This window comes from Peromyscus eremicus, chromosome X (assembly GCF_949786415.1).
Source record: "Peromyscus eremicus chromosome X, PerEre_H2_v1, whole genome shotgun sequence".
Lineage (NCBI taxonomy): Eukaryota > Metazoa > Chordata > Mammalia > Rodentia > Cricetidae > Peromyscus > Peromyscus eremicus.
Window position 1 is genome coordinate 26,431,763 of NC_081439.1, and position 25,963 is coordinate 26,457,725.

A 25,963-nucleotide genomic window follows, 5' to 3' on the forward strand; every position below is an offset into this window, starting at 1 on the left:
GGCCCTAGCCCTCCTCCAACACCTAGACCTGAACATCAGAAATTGGAAGAAGCAGAAGAAAATAGCCTTATGAATGTCATCATGAAGAAGCTAGAGGCTCGTGTAGAGGAAAAGACAAAGAAATGTGAAGAACGCTGTAAACAACTAGAGGAAAGGGCAAACAAATTAGAAGAAATCAATAAAGTCCTGGAAGAAAACAATAAAGTACTGAAAGAAAATCAAGAAAAATCAATGAAACAAATGAAGGAAACAGTCCAAGACCTGAAAAGGGAAATAGAAAAAATGAAGAAGACACAAACAGAGGGAATGCTGGAAATAGAAAATCTGAGAAAACGATTGGGAACTTCAGATGCAAGTATAATCAACAGAATGCAAGAGATGGAAGAGAGAATCTCTAGCGTTGAAGACACAATAGAAGAAATAGATTCATCAGTCAAAGAAAACACTAAAGTCAACAAAGTCATGAACCAAAATGTCCAAGAAATTTGGGACACCATGAAAAGACCAAACCTACGAATAATAGGGGTAGAAGAAGGAGAAGAATACCAACTCAAGGGCACAGAAAATATATTCAACAAGATCATAGAAGAAAACTTTCCCAACTTAAAGAAGGAAATGCCTATGAAGATACAGGAAGCCTATAGAACACCAAACAGACTAGACCCCCAAAAAAAGTCCCCTCGCCACATAATAATTAGACAATTAAACGTACAGAATAAAGAAAGAATATTAAGAGCAGGAAAGGAAAAAGGCCAAGTGACATATAAAGGCAAACCTATCAGAATAACACCCGATTTCTCAATGGAGACTTTCAAAGCCAGAAGGTCCTGGACAGATGTAATGCAGACACTAAGAGACCATGGATGTCAGCCTAGACTAATATACCCAGCAAAACTTTCAATCAACATAGATGGAGTGAACAAGACATTCCATGACAAAGCCAGATTTAAACAATATTTATCCACAAACCCAGCCCTACAGAAAGCACTAGAAGGAAAATTCCAACCTAAGGAAGTCAGATACACCCTCGAAAACGCACGCAATAGATAAAGCCACAGCAGTAAACCCCAACGAAGAAAAGTACACACACATCACCACCAAAAAATAACAGGAATGAACAATCACTGGACATTAATATCCCTCAATATCAATGGACTTAACTCACCTATAAAAAGACATAGGCTTACAGAATGGATACGAAAGCAGGACCCATCTTTCTGCTGCATACAAGAAACACATCTCAAATTCAAAGATAGACACTACCTAAAAATAAAAGGCTGGGAAAAGACTTTCCAATCAAACGGTCTTAAGAAACAAGCGGGTGTAGCCATCCTGATATCCAGCAAAATAGACTTCAAACTAAAATCAATCAAAAGAGATCAAGAAGGGCATTACATACTCATCACAGGAAAGATCCACCAAGATGAAGTCTCAATTCTGAACATTTATGCCCCAAACACAAGGGCACCCACATATGTAAAAGAAACATTATTAAAGCTTAAATCACATATAAAACCCCACACATTAATAGTGGGAGACCTCAACACCCCACTTTCACCACTGGACAGATCCCCCAAATCGAAACTTAACAGAAAAATAAAGGACTTAACTGATGTCATGACTCAAATGGACTTAATCGACATCTACAGAACATTCCATCCTAACAAAAAAGAATATACCTTCTTCTCAGCACCCCATGGAACCTTCTCTAAAATCGACCACATACTTGGTCACAAAACAAATCTAAACAGATACAAAACAATTGGAATAACCTCCTGTGTTCTATCAGACCACCATGGTCTAAAGTTGGATTTCAACAACAACAAAAACTACAGAAAACCTACAATCTCATGGAAACTGAACAATACCCACCTGAATCACCAATGGGTTAAGGAAGAAATAAAGAAAGAAATTAAAGACTTCCTAGAGATCAATGAAAATGAAGACACCACATACCCAAACCTATGGGACACTATGAAAGCACTACTAAGAGGGAAATTCATAGCACTAAACGCCCACATAAATAAACTGGAGAAATCTCACACTAGTAACTTAACAGCACACCTGAAAGTTCTAGAACAGGAAGAAGCAAAGTCTCCCAGGAAAAATAGATGCCAGGAAATTATCAAAGTGAGAGCTGAAATCAATAAAATAGAAACAAAGAGAACAATACAAAAAATTAATGAAACAAAGAGTTGGTTCTTTGAGAAAATCAACAAGATAGACAAGTCCTTATCCAAACTAACCAAAAGACAGAGAGAGAGCATCCAAATCAACAAAATCAGAAATGAAAAGGGGGACATAACAACAGACATTGAGGAAATCCAGAGAATCATCAGGTCATACTTCAAAAACCTCTATTCCACAAAACTGGAAAACCTAAAAGAAATGGATAATTTTCTGGATAGGTACCACATACCTAAATTAAATCAAGACCAGATAAACTATTTAAATAGTCCAATAACCCCTAACGAAATAGAAACAGTCATTAAAAGTCTCCCAACCAAAAAAAGCCCAGGACCAGATGGTTTCAGTGCAGAATTCTACCAGATCTTCAAAGAAGAGTTAATACCAATACTCTCTAAATTGTTCCATACAATAGAAACAGAAGGAACATTACCAAACTCCTTCTATGAGGCTACAATTACCCTGATTCCCAAACCAAACAAGGATACAACAAAGAAAGAGAACTACAGACCGATCTCCCTCATGAACATTGATGCAAAAATACTCAATAAAATACTGGCAAACAGACTCCAAGAACACATCAAAACAATTATCCACCATGATCAAGTAGGATTCATTCCAGGGATGCAAGGATGGTTCAACATACGAAAGTCTGTCAATGTGATACACCATATAAACAAACTCAAAGAAAAAAACCACATGATCATCTCACTAGATGCTGAAAAGGCATTTGACAAAATCCAACACCCCTTCATGATAAAGGTCTTGGAGCGATCAGGAATACAGGGAACATACCTAAACATAATAAAGGCAATTTACAGCAAGCCAACAGCCAACATCAAATTAAATGGAGAGAAACTCAAAGCAATTCCACTAAAATCAGGAACGAGGCAAGGCTGTCCGCTCTCCCCATACTTATTCAATATAGTACTTGAAGTTCTAGCCAGAGCAATAAGACAACATAAGGAGATTAAGGGGATACAAATTGGAAAGGAAGAAGTCAAGCTTTCCCTATTTGCAGATGACATGATAGTATACTTGAGCAACCCCAAAGATTCCACCAAGGAACTGATACAACTTATAAACACCTTCAGCAACATAGCAGGATACAAGATCAACTCAAAAAAATCAGTAGCCCTCCTATATACAATGGACAAAAAAGCGGAGAAGGAAATCAGAGATACATCACCCTTTACTATAGCCACAAATGACATAAAATACCTTGGGGTAACACTAACCAAGCAAGTGAAGGACCTATATGACAAGAACTTTAAGTCCCTGAAAAAAGAAATTGAAGAAGATGTCAGAAAATGGAAAGATCTCCCATGCTCATGGATAGGCAGAACTAACATAGTAAAAATGGCAATCTTACCAAAAGCAATCTACAGATTCAATGCAATCCCCATCAAAATACCAACACAATTCTTCACAGACCTGGAAAGAATAATACTCAACTTCATATGGAAAAACAAAAAACCCAGGATAGCCAAAAGAATCCTGTACAATAAAACAACCTCTGGAGGCATCACGATCCCTGACTTCAAGCTCTACTATAGAGCTACAGTAATAAAAACAGCTTGGTACTGGCATAAAAACCGACATGTGGACCAATGGAATCGAATTGAAGACCCTGACATTAATCCGCACACCTATGAACAAATAATTTTTGACAAAGAAGCCAAAAGTGCACAATGGAAAAAAGAAAGCATCTTCAACAAATGGTGCTGGCAAAACTGGATATCAACATGTAGAAGGCTGCAAATAGATCCATATCTATCACCGTGCACAAAACTTAAGTCCAAGTGGATCAAGGACCTCAACATAAACCCAGCTACTCTGAACCTGCTAGAAGAGAAAGTAGGAAGTAGTCTTGAACGCATTGGCATAGGAGAACACTTTCTAAATAGAATACCAGTAGCACAGACACTGAGAGAAACAATCAATCAATGGGACCTCTTGAAACTGAGAAGCTTTTGTAGGGCAAAGGATACGGTCAACAAGGCAAAGCGACAGCCTACAGAATGGGAAAAGATATTCACCAATCCCACATCTGACAGAGGACTGATATCCAGAATATATAAGGAACTCAAGAAATTAGACATCAAAATGCCCAACAGTCCAATTAAGAAATGGGCTATAGAACTAAAGAGAGAATTCTCAACAGAGGAAACTCAAATGGCTGAAAGACATTTAAGGAATTGCTCAACATCCCTAATCATCAGGGAAATGCAAATCAAAACAACTCTGAGATACCACCTTACGCCTGTCAGAATGGCTAAGATCAAAAACACTGAAGACACCTTATGCTGGAGAGGATGTGGAGCTAGGGGAACTCTCCTCCACTGCTGGTGGGAATGCAAGCTTGTACAACCACTTTGGAAATCAATATGGCGCTTTCTTAGAAAATTGAGAATCCATCTCCCCCAAGATCCAGCTATACCACTCTTGGGCATATACCCAAGGAATGCTCAACCACACCACAAGAGCACTTGTTCAGCTATGTTCATATCAGCATTGTTTGTAATAGCCAGAACATGGAAACAACCTAGATGCCCTTCAACTGAAGAATGGATAAACAAAATGTGGTACATATACACAACGGAATACTACTCAGCAGAGAAAAAAAATGACATCATGAGGTTTGCAGACAAATGGATGGACCTAGAAAAAATCATCCTGAGTGAGGTATCCCAGACTCAGAAAGACAAACATGGTATGTACTCACTCATAACAGGATACTAGATGTGGAACAAGGATGACTGGACTGCTACTCACATCACCAGGGAGGCTACCTGGAAATCAGGACCCCAAGAAAGACACAGGGATCACCCAATGACAAAGAAATGGAATGAGATCTACATGAACAGCCTGGACAGGAGTGGGGGTAGTGAAGGGTGAGGGTCGAGGGAAAGAGAGGTTGGGTGAGTGGGAGATTCCAGCTGGATCAACAACAGAGAGGGAGAACAAGGAATAGGAGACCATGGTAAATGAAGACCACATGAGAATAGGAAGAAACAAAGTGCTAGAGAGGCCCACAGAAATCCACAAAGATACCCCCACAACAGACTGCTGGCAATGGTCGAGAGACAGTCCGAATTGACCTACTCTGGTGATGGGATGGCCAAACACCCTAATTGTCGTGCTAGAAACCTCATCCAACTACTGAGGGATCTGGATGCAGAGATCCATGACTAGGCCCCAGGTGGATCTCTGGGAGTCCAATTAGCGAGAATGAGGAGGGTTTATATGAGCAAGAATTGTTGAGACCAAGGTCGGATAAAGCACAGAGACAAATAGCCAAACAAACGGAAACACATGAAATATGAACCAATGGCTGAGGGGTCACCAACTGGATCAGGCCCTCTGAGTGGGTGAGACAGTTGATTGGCCTGATCTGTTTGGGAGGCATCCAGGCACTGGCACTGGGTCCTGTGCTCATTGCATGAGTCGGCGGTTTGAAACCTGGGGCCTATGCAGGGTCGCTTGGCTCGGCCTGGGAGGAGGGGACTGGACCTACCTGGACTGAGTCCACCAGGTTGATCTCAGTCTGTGGGGAAGGCTTTGCCCTGGAGGAGATTGGAATGGGAGGCGGGCTGGGGGGAAGGTGAGGGGGGCGTGAGGGGGGAGAACAAGGGAATCTGTGCCTGTATGTAGAACTTAATTGTATTGCAAAATAAAAATTAAAAAAAAAAAATGATACTGTAGGGCCAAAGAGGCACTCTCAGTAGAAGGCTAGAAGCCACCATATGGACAGTGTCACAAGGCCTGGTTCTGACTCTCCCAACCTCCCAGATGGCCTTGTGTCTTTCAGCCCACCATTTCCTCTGCCAAAATATAGAGACGCTGTATTAAATGGCTTGGTCTTTTTATTCTCTGCACTTAACAGGATGGTTAACAGGCAGACAGAAAGGGAGGAAATGCCATCCTTCACTCCTCTCCCTACCATGTGCTGCTTCTTGTTCAGATCACAATTCAGCCGACCTCATGGCCCAGCCCATCACCATCAATGACCCCTCCTCGTCGTCTTTGTTTGCGCTCTTTATTTGGGGAAAATTTCAAAAGACACAGAAGATGATACGAGATTCAACTTCAGTGTCCATCAATAAAGTTATATTGCCTACCTGTCCAGCATGATGGCTGGTCCTTTCTTAGAAAAACCTATCAAGCAACGGTTTGGATCATTTGGGTGACAGACCTGGGGGCAGGAAGACCTAAGCAGTCTACACTCTGGCAAACCGACGGCTGGAGGGGGTAGAAAGGTGGCTGTGCAATGGGAAACTGCAAAACCACAGGCAGCAATAAAGATAACAGAGCAAGGGACCAAATAATGAGAGCGGAGAACTGGGGAACGGAGGAGAACAGCACGGCTAATGTCATTCCGAACTTACTCACCCTGCTTTCAAACAGTCTGGCAGAATTATCGGTCATAAACTGCTCATAGCCTTGGACCTAATAATCCAGCTCCTGGAAATCTGTCCTAAGGAAACATTCCAAGGGAAAAGCCTGTGTGGAGATGTCCCTCCCAGTTAGCATTTGTCTTATAAAATGTCGGAACCGATCTGAAATGGTTATCAGTAGGAAATGAATCAGCACATTAGGGTTCCTTAACTCAATTCAACACTACAGGCCCGGCGCCAGGTACCAGGTACACTGGTACACACCTGGAGTCCTCAGCATTCAGAAGACTGAGGCAAGAAGACTGCTCGAACCCAAGAACTCAAAGCAAAGCCTGAGGAACAAGAGCTCCCGGGGGCGGGGGTGGGTGGGAGAAGGTGAGCAGAGACAAGGACAATGACAAGTAATCTGAGAGGTAGAGGCAGGAGGATCAGGTGTTCAAGGTCTTTGCCTATATAGTGAGTTCTGGGCCAGTGTGGGCTACATGAGACTCGGCTCAAAACTACAAAAACTCTGTGTGTCTGTGTGTGTAGACTGTGGCTGCTGAGAAAAAGTAGATCAGCTTTTTTATAAGGACAAGCTGTTGACAGGTTATCCAATCCCAAGTGGTCAGCCCTAAACACATACAAGGAACACTACATGGGCTCAGTAAGTTACACACACACAGCAATAATAATCAAAGAAGAGGTCACGAATTTGAGGAGGGGAGTACACAGGAGAAGTTGGATTGGAGAAAGGTGAAATAATGTGAATACAGCACTCATGCATGAAATTCTCAAAAAATAAAAAATTTAAATTTTTAAAATATATATACACACATACTAAACATCTAAATAGGCACAAAACCCAGATACATGGAATTATGGTAACAATAAAAGAATACAGAGATTAAGCATAATAAAGTTCAGAAAAGACCACAGATACACAAACTTAGAGCATCATAAACAGTTTATAAAAACAGCTGATGTTTAGTGACCTTTAAGCCAGCTTTGACAATTCCACACACACACCATCACTGGCCCTTTTATTTAAAGGGCTTTGCCCCATTTTGAGACAGGCAGGTCTCACTTGCTATGTAACCAAGCATGACCTTGAATTTTTTTTCTTTTTGCCTTTTGTTTTGTTTTGTTTTAATTTTTTGAGACAGGGTCTTTCTGTGCAGCCCTGGCTGTCCTGGAACTCACTCTGCAGACCAGGCTGACCTCAAACTCAAAAATCTGCATGCCTCTGCCTCCCAGAGTGCTGGGATTAAAGGTATGGGCCACCACTATCTGTCGTGACCTTGAATTTTTGTATCCTCTTGACTCTCCCTCCTGAGTGCTGGGATTACAAGTATGTACTCCCACCAGGAGGCCCAGCTCATTCAAGGCAGGGGATGGAGGGCTTCACGCATCACAGGCAAGCATTCTATCAACTGAGCTACATTCTCATCTCCTAAAGCCCTGGAAACAAAACAAAAAGACAATCTCAGAGGACACATCCACACAGGACACAGAACTTCTAAAAACAAGCTCATGTGAATACAATTCTTATAAACAAAGTAAATGACGACTACCGGTACGTTTGTCCAAATAAATTTATACATATAATCCTCGACTTAGAAAGAATGACTTCAGCTTTCACAGCCCTTATTGGATTAACAAATGATGTAAGAAGAACACGAATTGTCCCTCAAGAGAAAAGTATTCAGGCTTTGTTCTGCTTGAGGGCAATCTTTTATTAAAGAGTTCTTTATGTTCCTGCTTCCCCTAAGTACAAAGCACTGTAAGTACAGGCCTACAAATCAAATTGAAATTTAAAAAAAAAGAATAGCATAAAAATGATTTCTATCAAAAATGGTTAATCATTTTGTTGTTTGTATTTTGTTTTGTTTTTGAAATAGGGCTTTTCTGTGTAGCCCTGGCTGTCCTGGAACTCACTATTATGTAGATTAGACTGGTCTCAAACTCACAGAGATCCACCTGCCTCTGCCTCCCAATTGCTAGGATTAAAGATGCATACCACTACACCCAGCTCAAAATGATAAACAATTTTTCAGGTAGCATAGACAAATGTACTTTGCTCATACCAACCTTGCAAAAATGTGCTGACTAGGAGAAGCCTACAACATAAATGTGCCAGCTTATGAAAACAATCCTACAAAAGATCCTACAAAATATGTCAACTAGGGAGCCAAAGCCCACACAATGTTTGTTTGTTAATAAAGACATTCAATAGAACCATGGGGAGAGTTGTTATCCCTTACAACCCTTGCCAAAGACCTCATGGAAGTGAGTCTCAAGGGGTGGTGGGGGGGCTGGCTAAAGACCACAGGCACATAAGCCACCTGCCTTTTAGAAAGAAAGAAGCACAATTTAAACTCAGGCACTCAAGACCTGAGGATGCGGCTGAGTTGGGGAGCAAGTGCCCTGGGTGTGCTCTCCAGTACTGCAGAAACTGGGAGTGGTGGCTCAAAAGGGAAGGGCAGACCGACCGCAGGATCAAAGTCATCCTTGACTGCACAGTGAGTTTGAGGCCAGCCTAGGCCATCTTAGTGCTGTGTCAAAAAAAATAACAAATAAATTAAAGCAATCAAGGTTAATAAATCATTGAGTAAAAACAGCCCAGAAGCTTGTAAGTAGATTTTTTAAATTGTGGTACAACCACACAATGGACTATTATATATAGCCATTACAAGAAAAGAACTACTGATACATACTACAGCATGGACGAAATTTGACAACAGTGTGTTTAGTGATGGAAATCAGACATAAAAGACCTTATTTCATGTGGTTCCACTTACACTAAAATGCCAGAATAGGTAAATTTTTAAAAAGTGGCTCAAAGATTGCCAGAGGCTGAGGGAGCAGAGGTGCTAACAGCTGGAGTACAGAAATTTCTATTGGAGGTAATGAAAATGACCTAAAATTGACACTAATGATAGTAGAACATCTTTGTAGATACTCTAGTGATGGCTGGACAGCTCCGTGTGAACAATGAAAACCAACGAACTGTATACAACAGATGAATTATACAGTCCATAATGGGTCTTATGTCTCTATAAAAAATTATCCTTGGTGCTATGTTTAAGCTTCATAAAATTCAGAGCCATGGAGATGTCTCAGAAGGTAAAAATTCTAGACAGGCAATGGTGGCATACACTTTTAATCCCAGCACTTGGGCGGCAGAGGCAGATGGACCTCTGTGAGTTCAAAGTGGACCTCTGTGAGTTCAAGGCCAGCCTGGACTACAAATCGAGTTCCAGGATAGCCAGGACTGTTACATAGAGAAACCCTGTCTCAAAAAAAAAAAAATCTTAGAATATATTGAGCACAATGTTTTGTTTTGTTTTGTTTTTATAAAAGTTTAATACAATTATCACCAAATCTTTTACAACACATAATTTTGATCATCTTTTTCACTAACCATTTTGGTTTTTGTCACTTAGACAATTACAAAAACTAAGTTCAAAGACTTTGAAAACAACTGAAAGGCAAAGAAGCACTAACAGCCACGAAGAGAAAGTTCTTGGCATCTCTGAAGGAACATGCAGGGCCCATGGCCTCTTGCAGAAAGGAGGGAAGGCTGGTCACTTGTCTACTTACTTTTTCATTTCAAGCTTGCTAAGAAGCACTATGTTCTTCCTAAGCTTTATACCATCCTTAAAGGAAAGAAAGAGTGTTTTTCTTTTCTTCTTTTTTTTTTTTTGTTTTTTTTCAAGACAGGGTTTCTCTGTGTAGCTTTGGAGCCTGTCCTAGAACTCACTCTGTAGACCAGGCTGGCCTCGAACTCACATAGAGCCACCTGCCTCTGCCTCCCGAGTGCTGGGATTAAAGGCGTGCGCTGCCACCACCACCCGGCTCACAGAAAAGAGTATTTTCAATCTTACTCTTCCTTGAGTTAGGAAGGTGTTCTGTTTTATTTGGGGGTGGGGGCTGAGATAGGGTCTCGGTTCTAAATATGACTTTAATCCTCCAGCCTCTACCTTCTGAGTGCTGAGATTACAGGCAGGCGCCATCATACCCAGCTCTTGCTTTTGATGATGTTGGGCAGGAACACAGGGTCACACACACGTGGGGCTAGGGCTCTGCCACTGAACCACATCCTCTGCCCCAGAAGGTATTCTTGTAACTTCCCGGCAATGGCTCTGGATACCAGAGTTCCCCAGGCCCTGCCGCACCTTGTCCTTCCCATCATTCATCCTTTTTTCACTTGTTTTGAGGCCCTGGGAAGACAGGATTGCTTCCTGTCCAGCCCCTGCTATCGCTGCAGAATCCAGCATGGTGCATATGTGCAGGACAGGCACTCAAGGTACATTTAGTAAATTATGGGCTCTGGGGTTTTGTTAACATGAAGTTCTTCTCACATAATATGATCATCTATGAAACCAGGTCCACAGAAATACTAATTAACCCTGTGAGGATCAGGAAGATCAGCAAATATCAGATAGCAAGCCAAGTTGTTCTCTCTCCCTATGCAGGGACTATTTTACTGGAGGGACAGAAACCTTTTGTTTGTTTGTTTATTGGTTTTTCGAGACAGGGTTTCTCTGTGTTACAGCCCCGACTGTCCTGGAACTCATTCTGTAGATCAAGCGGCCTTGAACTCAGAGACCTGCCTGTCTCTGCCAGGCTGTTTATTTATTTTTTAATTCTTCTAGATTGCCTGTGTGTGTGTGTGTGTGTGTGTGTGTGTGTGTGTGTGTGTGTGTGTATGTGTGTGTGTGAAGGTCAGAGGACAATTTGTGAGAGTCAGTTCTCTCCTTCAATAACGTGGGTCTCAGGATCAAGCTCAGGTCATCAAGCTTGGTGGGAAGTGCTTTTGCCCACTGAGTGATCTCTCCAGACTCCTAGACTTAGTAGACACAGAACTACCCTCCTCTGTACAGGAAGTTAATGAATGCGGAACTAAATAAAGCCAGTCACACACAAAACCATGAAACAGAAGCCAGGTGTGCTGGCACACTTTGAGGTGGAGTCAGACAGATCAGGACTTCAAAACCTACCTCAGCTGCATTCAGAAATCCAGGCCAACCTGAACTACATGATACTGAAACCCAGTGTGGAGATCAGAGTACACCCTACTCTACCTTATTCCATATTGGATCAACTGGTTTTACAGGCTGTGCGCTGCTGTAATTTTACAAGCAGCTTTTAACTCCATTTTGAAGAAGGCTGGCTGCAGCTCCTGGGTGGCTCCATCAACTGTATCATCTTTCAGGCCATCCAGTACAGACTGATATATGACTTATTCTGAGAAACAGATGGACAGCCATCCTATAAGTTTATTGAGGAAACTTAAAACTGCGGGGGCACATGGGTGTATTAGAACCCTATCAGGGAACCAAGCCTAAGAACTTATCAGACCCATCAGACTGTGGAAAGCATAATTCCCTCACCTAGACCCTCTAAAGTGATGGGCACCTAACACTGCCATGGCATGGCCCCATGCTAACCTATCATCAAAGGCCCATGACTGCCTGACTCCACTTGGTCCTTCACTGTTGATGGTGCCTACTCAACTGCTTGCCCATCTACCTGCTCACCCATCTAGACCTGGACCAGCTCCTGACCCATTTCCTGCTTTGTTGCCTGCTCTGGACCCGCTTGACCTTTCCACCTCTTGGCTGAATTCTGTGGCTTCGTTCCCAATGCCGACCATCCAGCAGCTCTACCAGCAGCTCCCTCTTGGCACTGGTCTGTTCCGTTATCTTATCTACACAGACTTTTTCAGCCCACTCTGAAACCTCTTCAACTTTGCTGCAGCCTCTTCAACCTAGATTTCTTCTGTGGCCCATATATGCATATGGAGGTATACAGATATATTTACTATGTGCTATATGATATGAGAATTAATATCAGTGATTAAGATTGGCATAGAGAGGCATGCAGAGATAGCTCGGCAGTTGAGAGCACTTGTTCTTGCAGAGGATCCAACGGTTTCCAACACCCACATCAGGCAGTCCACAACCACCTGTAACTCCAGTTCCAATGGGTCTGACCCTTCTTCTGGCTTCCAGGGGCACCTGCACTCACACATGTACATACTCATACACATAATTAAAAATAAATCAGCCCAGGTGGTGGTGGTGAGAGATGCCTTTAATCCCAGCACTTGGAAGGCAAAAACAGGCAGATCTCTGTGAGTTCGAGGCCAGCCTGGTCTACAGAGTGAGTTCCAGAAGAGCCAGGGCTGTTACATAGAGAAACTCTGTCTCAAAATAATAATAATCATCATCATCATCATCTTACAAAGAAAAGACTAGAATAAAAAAACTTGCGCCGGGCGGTGGTGGCGCACGCCTTTAGTCCCAGCACTTGGGAGGCAGAGCCAGGCGGATCTCTGTGAGTTCGAGGCCAGCCTGGTCTCCAAAGCGAGTTCCAGGAAAGGCGCAAAACTACACAGAGAAACCCTGTCTCGAAAAACCAAAAAAAAAAACAAAAAAACAAAAAAACAAAAAAAACTTGCATTCACCTCAGCCAAGCCACCAAAGTAGGCATAAGTAAATTTCATGATGGATTTCTGCCATTGATACCGCTAAATCTTGCTATTCAATAAATGTGGAAAGATACAAATATGTTCATTTAGGTTTCTGGCACAGCACACACATGGAACACTGGCTCAAACAGACAAAAAGGAAACAAGGAAAGAGGGAGCCATTTTCAATGTAGGTCCATGAACTCAAAAAAACCTGGAATTTGCATTAGTGCTCTCAAGAGAACTTTAGCAGGGACAGGACAAACATGGTATAGCACCCATTATCATTTGCTCTCTGGGACACTGTTCAGTGGGTTATTTTGTGCATAACCAATACTCTTCGAAAGGACCTTGAATGGGGAGAGACTGAATGCTTCAAGTGACAGGTCAGCAAGAGCAGATGACTGGGTGGGAGAGTAGCTGGAAAACTGTTAAAAAGGGTACAGTTGAGCATGCTCTAAGGGACAGGTCCTGGCACAGCCATATGAAGCACCCCTAGTGTCTTATAAAAATCAAAACTCTGGGATACTTACTCAGTATGGAATTTTCAGTTGTGAAAACGGTTCGTCTTAATCCCAGTCTCATTGTTCCTCCCAAATCGCCAGGGTTGTGTTCGGGCATGTCAATTACCTTTAACAAAACAAATCCAGTTTTACCATCTTGCGAGAATGTAGTTTCCCACATTTTCAGTTTTAATTTTAGAGGAACAGTTGTCGGGAAAATATTCCCTCGAGTACTATGTCTGATCAGTTCTTCCAGGACTCCTGATAAAAATCAGCCACCTGTCACATCCTTCCCGAATTGTATAAACCTCTTACCACAAGTTCTCATCTTTCACTCAAGTTATTTACAAAACAGTATATCAGGGGCTGAGTATGTAGCTTGGTTACTAGAATTCTTATCTAGCATGTACGAAGCCCTGGGTTTGATCCCTGGAACTTCATAACAGAATGGTGGCACACACCTGTAATCCCAGTGCTAGGGAGGCAGAGGCAAGGGGATCTCTGTGAGTTCAAGGCCAGCTCTGGCTACATAGTAAGATACTGAGAAAGAAATAGAGGGAGGGAGGGAGGGACAGAGGGAAAGAAAGAAGAAGAAAGAGGGCTGATATAGTTCCACTAGTGGAGCACTTGCCCAGCATGCACAAAGCCCTGGGTTTGATTTCCAGTACCTCATAAACCAGACATGGTGGTAAACACCTACAATCCAATCCCAGCACTAGGTAAGAAGAGGCAGGAGGATCAGAAGTTCAGGATCATCTTTGGCTGTATAATGAATTCCAAGCCACCCTGGGATACATGAGACCCTGCCTCAAAAAAGAAAAAACAGCCGGGCGGTGGTGGTGCACGCCTTTAGTCCCAGCACTCGGGAGGTAGAGGCAGGCAGATCTCTGTGAGTTTAAGACCAGCCTGGTCTACAGAGCGAGATCCAGGTCAGGCACCAAAACTACACAGAGAAACCCTGTCTCGGAAAGAGAGAGAGAGAGAGAGAGAGAGAGAGAGAGAGAGAGAGAGAGAGAGAGAGAGAGAGAGAGGAAAAAACAATGAGAGGAGACCTTGAAAGATAATTCAGATAATTAAAGTGCCTTCCATGCAAGCATGAGGACTTGAGTTAAGAGCCCTAGTACCCAATAAAAGTCAGATGTGGTTGCTCACATGTACATGTGTATAACCCCAGCGATCTCACAGCCAGCCAGTTTATGCAAATCAATTAGCTCAAAGTTCAGTGAGTAACCGTGTCTCAAAAAAAAATAAGAACCACTGAGAAAAACACTAGACATCAATCTCTGACCTTCACCTGCTGTATGTGCATACAGCTACACAAACACATACACATACCAACACACACATACACACACTCTCTCCCTCTCCTCTCCTGTCCTCTCTCTATTCTTATACATCCTGTGAGTCAAAAACCTAGCAATGCTGCTGACCTCTCCCTCTTCTTCATATCTAATCTGTCAAGTCCCATTAATTAACCCCTCTGGACCACCTTGTCCTAAATGAAACCCTTGTAAACTCTGAGATATCTGGGTAGCTCAGCCACCCAGTATCAAGGAGCCCTGGCCTCTGTCCGGGGCCTTGCACAAGGCCTTTTCTCCTCCCTGGGCTTCTCTCAGCTGTCTGCTGTGTGCTTCTGTATGAGAAGGGCGGTTGTTATGTTTCCTTACCAGTGGGCCTTTCCAACCAGTAGGAAAGAACTGAAGGAACAAGCTGAATGAACGAACCCCAAGAGAACAATTTCAGATTTGTTCCACAAAAACTCAGAAAGATGTCTATGAATAAAATCTGTTTTCATTAGCCTAGCAATTCCTTTTCTTCAGTTCTGGTCACTATGATTCATTGTTTTGTTTCATGTTTTTTGGTTAGTTTTGGTTTGGTTTTTGGTGTTTTGAGACATGGTCTCAATATGTAGTTCTGGCTGTCCTGGAACTCACTATATAGAACAGGCTGGTTTGAACTCATAGAAATTGGCCTGCCTCTGCCTCTTGAATGCTGGGATTAAAGGCCTGTGCCACCACACCCCGCCATGTTTTTGCTGATGTTGTTGTTGTTGTTCTTTAAGATGTTAGAGCAGAGCGTAGTTGGCTAAAGTCAACCTGTTCTAATAAAATTGCTCAGGTTTCTCATAGCAGATTGCTTATATTCCCACACACGCCCTGAAAGTCACATCCGGCTCTAAAGGAACCCTTGACAACTGGAATTTCCTAAAGGATGATTTTCTAAGAAAATATCTGATTTTATTAGTGCCCCAGAAAATGTTTGGAGCCGTCTGAACCCTGAGACCCAAGCAAACTCCAAGAGTCACTGAGGGGAAGGCTGGGGAAAATGGATTCTACCTCCTGCTAGAAGTTGTGCTTGATTTCTGAATTGCCCTTAACTCCTAGCATGTCTTCCCTATCTTCCTTGGCTGGCAAGTGAGGGCTAGAGTGTTACTGAGTGAAGTGAGAGAAGGCAGCCTCCAGCTTAGGAAGCCAAGCTACTTAGAAATGCCCGATCCTTGTGTGTCTTTTCTAAGAAAAGGTAGGTAAGTTCACAAGAGCTGCCACAGACTACTAAGAAGTTCTGTGTTCTTAGTTCCATTTAGGTTCCATTCAAGTTCCAAATATGGTGATAAACTCCCCTGGGTTCCTGTCAGAGGTGCACTACAATTCTTCAGTCAGTTCACCTTTATTTACTATATAGGGTCTGACTACCTAGAGTCTTTGAAGGTAAATTGCTTCAGTTATCAGTGACTATGGTAATCAAGAAATATATTGGTCTGAACTATTGAAAACAGAGTAAAAAAAACAATTAAGAACAGGATGGGAGAATGCCAGAGAGAGAGGTCAGCAATTAAGAGCATGTGTTGGTTGCTCTTGCAAAGGACCCAGGTTCTGTTCCCAGCATGCAAGATTCGATGGGTTTGAGCCCCAGCACCACATAAACCAGGGCATGGCTGTGCTACATAGCAAGTTCCACACCCGCCTGAGCTACATGAGACTCTGTCTCAAAAGAGATAAAAAGAGGGGGGCGGGGAGATGGCAAGTGATGGCCTCTCAGGTTATACAAGCAACCTAATTAGGCAACAAACAGACCCAAAAAGCCTAAGAGAGGAGAGCAACATGGTTTGAAAGCATGCTAATTTTATCACTGTCAAGTGGTTAGTGAACCCCAAGTGCCTTTATATTTATCCCCAACATTTCCAAAATACCACAGTTTTTGCATCTGAAAGGAAAAAGCTTCTTCCTTTACAAAACTATTTCCTTGACCCCACTATTGGCTGGGATCTGACCCCCACATTCTGTCCTTTCTTGGAACAGAGCCATATAGCATACAAGAAAAATTTTAAAAAGATCAATAAGTTATAAAGCTTTGGGAGATGTAAAGGCACCGCACGAGGATAACTAAGGCACTAATTAACCTTGACTGAGATATTCTGCAACCTCGATAAAAGTGTAATGAGTTCAAGTCCTTCAGCGTCCCAGGGTACCTTAAACCAAGTGTATGGAAGTCCGAGTCTCTTATCAATGATGAAATTCCTTAATGGCAGTGTGTATGGGGCCTCCCTGACTGCATCCTGGGAATTGGTTCCTTATCTGAATATTTCACTTGGACAAAACCGGAACATCTACTCCCAGAAGACCCTTTCCGCCTCCCTCCTCCTCTTCCTCATTAAAAAAAACCACATTTATCTATAGTGTTGTTGTGTGTGTATGAGAGAGGGTGCTTGTGTGCCACAGAGGGTGTGTAGAGGTTGGAGGCCAACTTTCAGGAGCTGTTCTCTCCTTCCACCATGTAACTACCAGGGACAGGACTCAAGTCATCAGACTTGGCAGCAAGCACCTTTATCTGCTGAGCCATTTTGTCAGCCCTTTGCTTTTGTTGTTTTCCTTTATACAGGACTAGTAATTAAACCTAGAGTTTCATACACGGTAGGTAAACACTCTACCTCTGAGCTATATCCCTAGCCCCATTTCTAGTGATTTGCCCAGACTTTCTAGTGTGTTCCTCAAGTACTCTTTACAAAGATTCCCCGATCTGTTCCTCTCCTACTGTCCACTGGGTTCTTGGGGGTTCTCTCTCCCTTTTCTTAAGCCTTACTCTAATTTGGATTCTCTATGAGTCATGTTGAAGATGTGCATAGAATTATGAACCAACTTGACGTCATTAGTATGTTACCTAATGCTGTCTTGCTACTTGCTCCAGCAGTCTCTGTCACTGTAAATCAAAGGAACCCTCCTGAGTAGCCCTCAGGTCTCACCTCATGCATGACCTAGCAAGCTGGACTTTCCTGATAGATTCAAACCTGTACTTTCTACTCAGCTAGGCAAGTCCAATGCCAATGGCTCCTCCACTCCCTGTCCCCCACCACACTCCCATACACAGACCACTTCTTCATTCCATTTCTAAAGAGGCCTTCTCCCTATTTCACCAAAGAGCCCATGATTTGAGACATGCTCCAATTCTCCTTATTTCCCTATAATGAATATGTTCTCCTTACCAAATAAATAATCTACATATTGTTAATTCATTTCCCATACCCCTCCAAAGACTTTCACATTCTAGTTCTTAGACCCTAAGAACATGTGGACCTTTTGTGACATTAGAATTTACAAATGGGATTATGTTAAAGTTCCTGGAAGTGGGAGGGGGCTTTCTTGCTTCGTCATGATAAGACAGAAGGCATCACATAAGCTGGAGAGAGGAGAGGCGGGATGAAGTCATCATTTCTAAGGAATTCACCCCTGGCACAGACGTTTATTTGGGGTTATGAGGATAACCCATATAATCATGTGGGACCTTGAGAGAGGAAGGAAGGACAGAATCAGAGGTGAAATGATAGCAAAGCAGACATTACAGACAGACTGGATGATGCCAAGCTTCTGGCTTTCAGGATGGAGAGTGTATCCATGAACAAGCAGCCTCCAGAAGGTGAAAACCTAAGCAGTCTCTCCTGTAACTTCAGAAGGAACATGTCCTGTCAACCCATTTTAAACTTCTGACCTACAAAAGGGAGCAAGTTGCCCCAGGTACTGTGTTGGTAAGAACTTAATAAAGCAGCAACAGGAATCCAATGCTGTCCTTTTTGTATAGCTATATACAGACCAAAGGGAACAGTATCCATTCATAGTGTTGCTACAATGGTTTCAGGGGGCTATAGAAGTTGAGTGCCTGTAGTATAAAAACAAACCACAACCAAAGCCCTCAGTAAGCACTGGCTCCTATGAGGATGCCTCTGGGAACTCAGAACTGAAGACTAGCACAGACAGGAGATACACACTCCAGGCCAAGGCTGGATGGAGAAAAGAAAATGAACTCTGATGGTCCAGGGAGGGCAGGCACCACATAAAGGCCAAGTGTGTGTGTGGGGGGGGGGGGACAGGGATGCTGTCACTTTTAAGGACAACTAAAATTAAGTTATCCTTTTAAATAACTAAAATTCAGTTCCTTAGAAAGGATGAGTTCAGGGTATTTTAAATTTCAAAGTCAAAAAGATAACATATAATAGAATTTCACATCCACCTTGTTTTGTGGGGACCTGGTCATTAGTAACACTAATACAATTAGTAATACAAAAGGATTTCTTTAAGACAAGGTCTCATGTAGTCCAGGTTGGCCTCAAACTCCCTATACGTAGCAGAGGAGGACCTTAAACTTCTGATTCCCCTTTCTCCACCTCCCAAGTGCTAGGATTATAGGTGTGCACCACATAGGCCAAAAGTTATTGAGTCTACACATCCCTCATTTCAAGGGAAGATCTCTGCTTAAAATGGCCCCATGCTGCCTGTCAGAACTCAGGCTTGTAGCCAACGCTAACAGAACTTGAAAAATACCCTGTGCTTCTTCTCAGATTTACATGCTCATCTTTCCTCCAGTGTTCTCTCTCGTGCCTTATTTTTACCTTTATCTTAGCACAAGGGTAACCCAGCAGTCAGAAACGAAAATCCACTAATAGTCTCATGAAACATTAACTAACAATGTATGGAAACCTGCCATAAATGCAGGGTGTGTTCAAAAGAGTGTGTTTTGAAATGAGAAAAGGGGAAAGAATGACAGGTACAAGGTTGGTAATGGAAAAATGGAGAGGCAAAGGTTAAGCAGCACCTCTCTGCTCAGTTGCTTGATCTTTGGACAGACTTATTTTTTTTTACCCCCTCAGGAAGACTCTCGGCACCTGCGGCTTCTGTGACCACGTTATTCTGCTCAGAGTCAATAGCATGCAATGCCTGAAGGAAAAAAAATCCTTTGGGCTGGGAATGTAGCTCAGTTGGTAGAGTGGTTGCTTAGTTAGCATGCATGAAACCCTGGCTTCCATCCCCAACACCACATAAACTAGACATGGCCTAGACTACTTTAAACCTGATCCTTAGAATTCATGTATTATGTATTTGTTATACTTTTATACATCATATGTACCACATGATATGAAGTAAGTACAGTATATAAAACATCTGTCATATAATCTACTGATATTTGGATTATATGTAGTAATAAAAATCATTTTTCAATATTGCCACGAGAAATATGACACCAACTCCCATCAGTTTTAGCTCCAAAATGATCATTTGAGAAAACAATTGAGGAGATTGAAATATGCTGTGATAACACCACTGAGGTTCTATCGAAAAAAAGTTCTTGTCCTTAGGAGACACAGGCTAAGGTATTTGCAGGAAACCAGTGAGATTCCACAACTTCTCAAATGATTGATGAGGAGGAAAGAATTGGCCCAGAAAAGGGGAAAGCACATGTGGAAATGTTAGCAGGTAGAGTCTAATCAAAAGGTACACTTCTGTATTATTCTTGCCACTTTGCTTTAGATGTAAAACAAAACAAAACAAAAAACCTTCAAGATGTTAGAGTGAGGCGATCAATCAGGAGGACTGAGATAGGAGGACCCAGAAGGAGTTCAAGGGTAGCCTGATCTACACTGTGAGTTGGGCTACACAAAGAGATCCTGTCTCAAAAACCAACGGCAACAAAGAAAGACACTGGAGGAAAAACTATAGTCCTTACTGTGATTAGTCACAAAAGCTCACTTCCTCCCAGGAAACTAGAACTTACATGTAAAACAAGCAAACAAAAACACTGGAAATTTGCTAAAACCTTTAAAAAACCGTAGCCAAAATCCGAGTATTACCATGTAAAATCATCAACTAAAAACCATACAAGCTGGCCATGGGAGCCCACACCCGCAATCCCAGCACAGCTGAGGTAGAGGCAGAAGGACCAGGAATTCAAGGTTATCCTTGGCCAGGCTGGGCCTCCTGAGAGCCCCTGGCTCCAAAAATCAACAAATAATGAGTTTGGAGATATAAGTGCTCAGAGCGTAAGAGCACTTGAGCATAAGCACAAGGAACTGAATTTACATCCCAACACCCATGTAATAGGTCAGGCCTGGCTGTGTGCCTGTAACCCCAGCACTATGGGGGTGGAGAGCAGAGAAGGGGTTCACTGGGCTTGCTGGCTACCAACCTAGCTCAGGTTCCATGACAAACCCTATCTCAAGGGAATAAGGTGGAAGACTAATAGAGCAGGGCACCTGAAACCCTACACAACTGTACACACATGTGTACACATGTATACACCACACTCATACACACACCCATACACACACACACACACACACACATGTATACACACACACACACACACACACACACACACACACACACACACACACACACACGTAAGTGGGTTAATACATAAGTCTGTACTGGAGTCAGGTAAACTGCAATAAAATACACAAGACCTATAGAATAATAAATGCTCAGGATTGACCAGAATCATGTGAGCAACACCACAGCATTTCACATTTGTTCTCAAATGTAAATAAGGTCCTAGAGTTTTAGAGGCGAAAAACATTTGGGCAAAGTACAGTCCCATATTTCAAACTTGAATTTGTAGGTAGTATACTGCAGGTCAGAGAAAAGTTTAAGTGTCCAAGTGTTTAAAAGCTGTTGAAGTGCTTTTGAAGTCAATCTGGAACTCCTACCTGTGACTTATAATCAGCATTAGAGTAATGTCCCCAAGAAATGTCCTAGCTTTTCATGGACCTCTTTCCAGAAAAAAAAAAATCAATTTCATCTCTAATTTCAAATCCTGGCTAGTCCAAAAATTCTGAAATAGTTCCAATGGCTTAAGCGTAAGTTGAGTGTTTTCACAAGTTTTAGAATGATTTAGCAAAATATATTTTGTTACAAACAGGAGAAATATTGCCAGACATGGTGGTATACACTGTTAATTCCAACACAGGAGGCAGGAGGCAGATCTCTATAAGTTCAAGGTTAACTTGGTCTATATAGCAAGCTCCAGGGTAGCCAGGAGTGACAGAGGGAGAGGAAAGAAGGGAGGAAGGGAGAAAGAAGTAGAGCGAGAAGGAGGGATGTAAGTATAAAGAAATAAAAAGCAGAGAGAGGAACAATAATCAAAAAGATAGAAAATGGCATGTTACTCAAAAATCTTACTTTGCCAAATAAAATCAGAAATTTTTTATCTATCTTCTCTTTTCTGTTTGTTTGTTTGTTTGTTTGTTTGTTTTGAGACAGGGTTTCTCTATGTAGCCCTAGCTGTCCTGGAACTAGCTCTGTAGACCAGGCTGGCCTCGAACTCACAGAGATCTGCCTGCCTCTGCCTCCTGAGTGTTGAGATTAAAGGCGTGGGCCACCACTACCCGGCCCAATTCTGGTTTTTTGTTTTTTTTGTTTTTTTTTTTTTTTTTGAGACAGGGTTTCTTTGTGCAGTTTTGGTGCCTGTCCTGGATCTCCCTCTGTAGACCAGGCTGGCCTCCAACTCACAGAGATCTGCCTGCTTCTGCCTCCCGAGTGCTGGGACTAAAGGCGTGCGCCACCACTGCCTGGCTCCAATTCTGTATTTTTAAAAGCTGTGTAATACTGTCCTTCTGTGACAGAATTTTTTTTTTCTACATAGGAAGAAAAATTTTTCAAGCCTAAATCTGCAATCTCATTGCTTTCAGAAATGTGAGCTGTGAGCAAGATAAAAATTCTATATTGGAGGGAAAATTATTCTAAGAGAAAGAAAATACAGGTTTTATTCTTGGGACCCTGAACCATTAAGCAACTGTTGAAGTCACTCTTTATCGGAGCTTGCCCTTAACTGAGAGTCTTAAGCCTGGTTTCAGAACCCATTAATCATTACCCGTAAAGAGTAAACAGAGGGGAATTTCCTAATCAGGTGGTATGTCTGTAAAGACTATAAAAGAGCTCCTCCTCAGCTCCTCATCGCTTCTCACCCGTTGCATGCGGCTTGACTCTTGCAGTGCTTGCCCTGACTGGTGAGCAGCTCCGTGTGATCTGAACACGGCCCACTAGCTTCTGGAGTGCTGGGGGGAGAGCGAGCCCGGGGCTTCCAGCAGGCTAAGCAAGCACTCCACTAACCGCTATTTTTAAAATCATTTAGGAACTAATAATGCTGTTCCCATCTACCTCTCTTCTCTCCCTTTTCCTTTTTCTCCCCCTTGTCTTTCCCAATAAATGGGGGGAGGAAAACCTTGTGGGGAACACGTGACATGGAAGCTCCACTTCAGCTTTTTGGTAAATCTATTTTCTTCCCAGTTTAGAGGACAGCAGAATGAGCACCAAGAAGTCTCCTGAAGAAATGAAGAGCATTTTCCAAAAATATGCAGCCAAGGAAGGCGATCCAAACCAGCTATCAAAGGAGGAGCTGAAGCTGCTGATTCACTCAGAATTCCCCAGTCTCCTGAAGGTGAGTGCACACTTCTGAGGGTGGGAGAGGAGAACAGCTGAGGGCCTGGGGCTGAGGACTGCCTCGGAAATACTGAGCACAGCCCTGTGCGGATATGGCCACATACAACCCAGGGCCTAGCAAAGGCTAAACAGGCACTCTACCACTGAGCTCCAGCTGAAATCCACATGACTTTTGTTTTTAGAACACACACACACACACACACACACACACACACACACACACACACAGAGCTGAAAACATTAACATTATAATCTGGTGTTTCCTAATTTTCTTATAATTCACAATAACTTTGTGCATGTGTTGCTGGGACTTGAACCCAAGACCTCACACATGCATGTGGAGATTTGTTGCATTGTAAAGTACATATACTTAACACTACTGAACTGTCCACATAAAAATGGCTAGATGAGGGACTGGAGAGATGGCTCAGCAGTTAGGAACATTTACTACTCTTGCAGAGAGCCCAGGTTTGGGTCTCAGTAGGCACATGGCTGCTCATACCATCTTTAACTCTGGGTTCAGGGGATCCAATGTCCTCTTCTTGCTTCTGTGGGCACCAAATACACATGGCACATATTCATACATGCAGACAAAATGCACATACTCATAAAATTTTCTTTAAATCTTTAAAAAAATGAATAAATCTTTTTTAAATGGATACATGATAAACTGTTAGAATTTTATCATTTTTGAAACAGGGTCTATGTAGCCCAAGCTGACCTAAAACTCACTATGCCATCCAAGCTAACCTCAAACTCAATGCAATCCCCCTGCTTCAGCCTTCTAAGTAGTTGGGATTATAGGCTTGAGCTACCAGGTCCAATTTGAAGAATTGTTTTCAGAGACATAAAGAAGTTCAGATCTCTTCCAGGACAGCCAGGGCTAAATAGACAAGCCCTGCCTCTAAAACAAAACAAAAAAAGTTTAGATCTTATCAAATACATCAAAATGCAGATTATGGCTATCAGAGAATAATAAATGTGCTATATAGTGTTAAAGTTTTCTAAAGAGCAAGGGGCTGGAGAGATGGCTCAGTGGTTAAGAGCATATGATGCTCTTTCCAAAAGACCTGGATTCAGACCCAGCACTCCTCTCAAGTAACTTACAACCACCTATAGCTCCAGAGGAGCTGATGCCATTTAATGGGCTCTGGGGGCAACTGCACTCACAAGTACATGCCCACAGACAGATGCACACGCATGCACATAAGTATGTTTTCAGTGGGGGAGGGGTGGTGCACTCACTCATCTAATCTCAAGACTCTGGAGGCAGAGGCAGGTGGATCTCTGCTGAGTTCGAAGCTAGTCTGTTCTACATAGTGGGTTGTGGGCTAGTCAGGGCTACATAACGAGGGCCTGTTTCAAAGATAAATCAAATAAAAAAGTAAGACAGAACCCAGTTATGTTACATAAAAGCACACCTATCATTATAGGTCAGTGGCAGGTGACTGAAACCTAGGCTGCCTTCTTGGAAGGAAAAATCCAGTTCCTCTAATTTCAGAGATGTGTTCCAGTAGCCTATCTAAATTTTCTTCCTTCTCCTACCCCATTCTTTTTGTCTAAAACCAGGGTTCAAGTACTCTAGACAATCTCTTTAAAGAGCTGGATAAGAATGGCGATGGAGAAGTCAGTTTCGAAGAATTCCAAGCATTTTTCAAAAAGATATCACAATGAAGAAGCCATCAAGGAGCCCCATCACCACCTACTGATTGAATCCTTTGCAATCATAAAGATCTAGCTGTGAGAGCAAGATACTGTTAATAAAGCAAATTCTAAGACATGTCTCTCTTGTCCGTTGTTGAATACTATTTTAAGGTGTTACTTTTGTTCATGTTTCATTTGTTTAACTCTGTGAAGCTGTGTTACTGTGCCTGTGTAAAAGACTTGATGGCCTAATAAAGAACTGGCCAATAGCAAGGCAGGAAAAAGGATAGGCAGGGCTGGCAGGCAGAGAGAATATATAGAAGGGGAAAACTGGGAGGATAGATCTAAGATCTAGGGGCCAGAGAAGGAGGAGGACTCCAGGGGCCAGCCACACAGCCACACAGCAAGGCACGGAGTAAGTAAGATTTACAGAAGTAAGAGAATGGGACAAGCCCAGAGTAAATAGGATAATTTAAGATAAGGAAAGCTGGCTAGAAACTAAGCCAAGCTAAGACTGGGCATTCATAAGTAATAATAAGCCTCCGTGTGTGATTTATTTGGGAGCTGGTTGGCGGGCCCCCAAAAAAAAGGGCAAAAACCTCTAACAATACTTGTCAAGTATTCACTCTTGATTACTTAGATTTTAGAGTAACCTTAGCCTGATGCACCTTCTTTATTTTTCTGAATCTTTTATTTGTTTTACATTTATTTATCTAATGTGTGTTTATTGCACATATGTACATATGAGCAAGTGCATACACCAGCAGGTCACAGTACATGTGTGGAGGTCAGAAGATAACATGAGTAGTGTGACTAGGGGATCAAACTCAGGTTGTCAGACTTGGTGTTAAGTGCCTTCTTCTTCCTGAGCCATCTTGTTGCCTGACTCACCTACTTTCGAGATTAAAAAGAAAAGTCATCAGACCCTATTTAAACTCAGTAGGTCATAGAAACCACAATAAGACTTGAAATTAGAAGGGGATAATGGAAAGAAGACAAGTTTCAGTGGGAGAAGGAAGGGGGAGAGACAGAATAATGGGAGTAAAAAGAACTAAAAATCACCATATACATATA

At 42.4% G+C, this 25,963-nt stretch overlaps 2 protein-coding genes across 5 annotated transcripts in view; one reads left to right on the top strand and one right to left on the bottom strand.

Annotated features, from left to right (window-relative positions):
* The window catches only part of Ctps2 (CTP synthase 2), a 131,025-nt gene that overhangs the window by 38,141 nt on the left and 66,921 nt on the right, over positions 1-25,963 (bottom strand). For all 4 annotated transcript variants that reach the window (XM_059250553.1, XM_059250554.1, XM_059250555.1 and 1 more), the window contains exon 14: positions 13,572-13,668. In XM_059250553.1, the coding sequence (XP_059106536.1) occupies positions 13,572-13,668 (97 nt within the window). The remainder of the gene's footprint in view (positions 1-13,571; positions 13,669-25,963) is intronic.
* On the top strand, positions 23,109-24,919 carry S100g (S100 calcium binding protein G). The gene is made up of 2 exons (XM_059250557.1): positions 23,109-23,243; positions 24,815-24,919. The coding sequence occupies exons 1-2, from the start codon at positions 23,109-23,111 to the stop codon at positions 24,917-24,919; spliced, it is 240 nt and encodes a 79-aa protein (XP_059106540.1).

Coding starts and splice junctions, on each gene's coding strand:
- S100g (XM_059250557.1), top strand. CDS start 23,109: ATGAGCACCAAGAAGTCTCCTGAAGAAATGAAGAGCATTTTCCAAAAA. Junction 23,244..24,814: donor AATTCCCCAGTCTCCTGAAG/GTGAGTGCACAC, acceptor GTCTAAAACCAG/GGTTCAAGTACTCTAGACAA.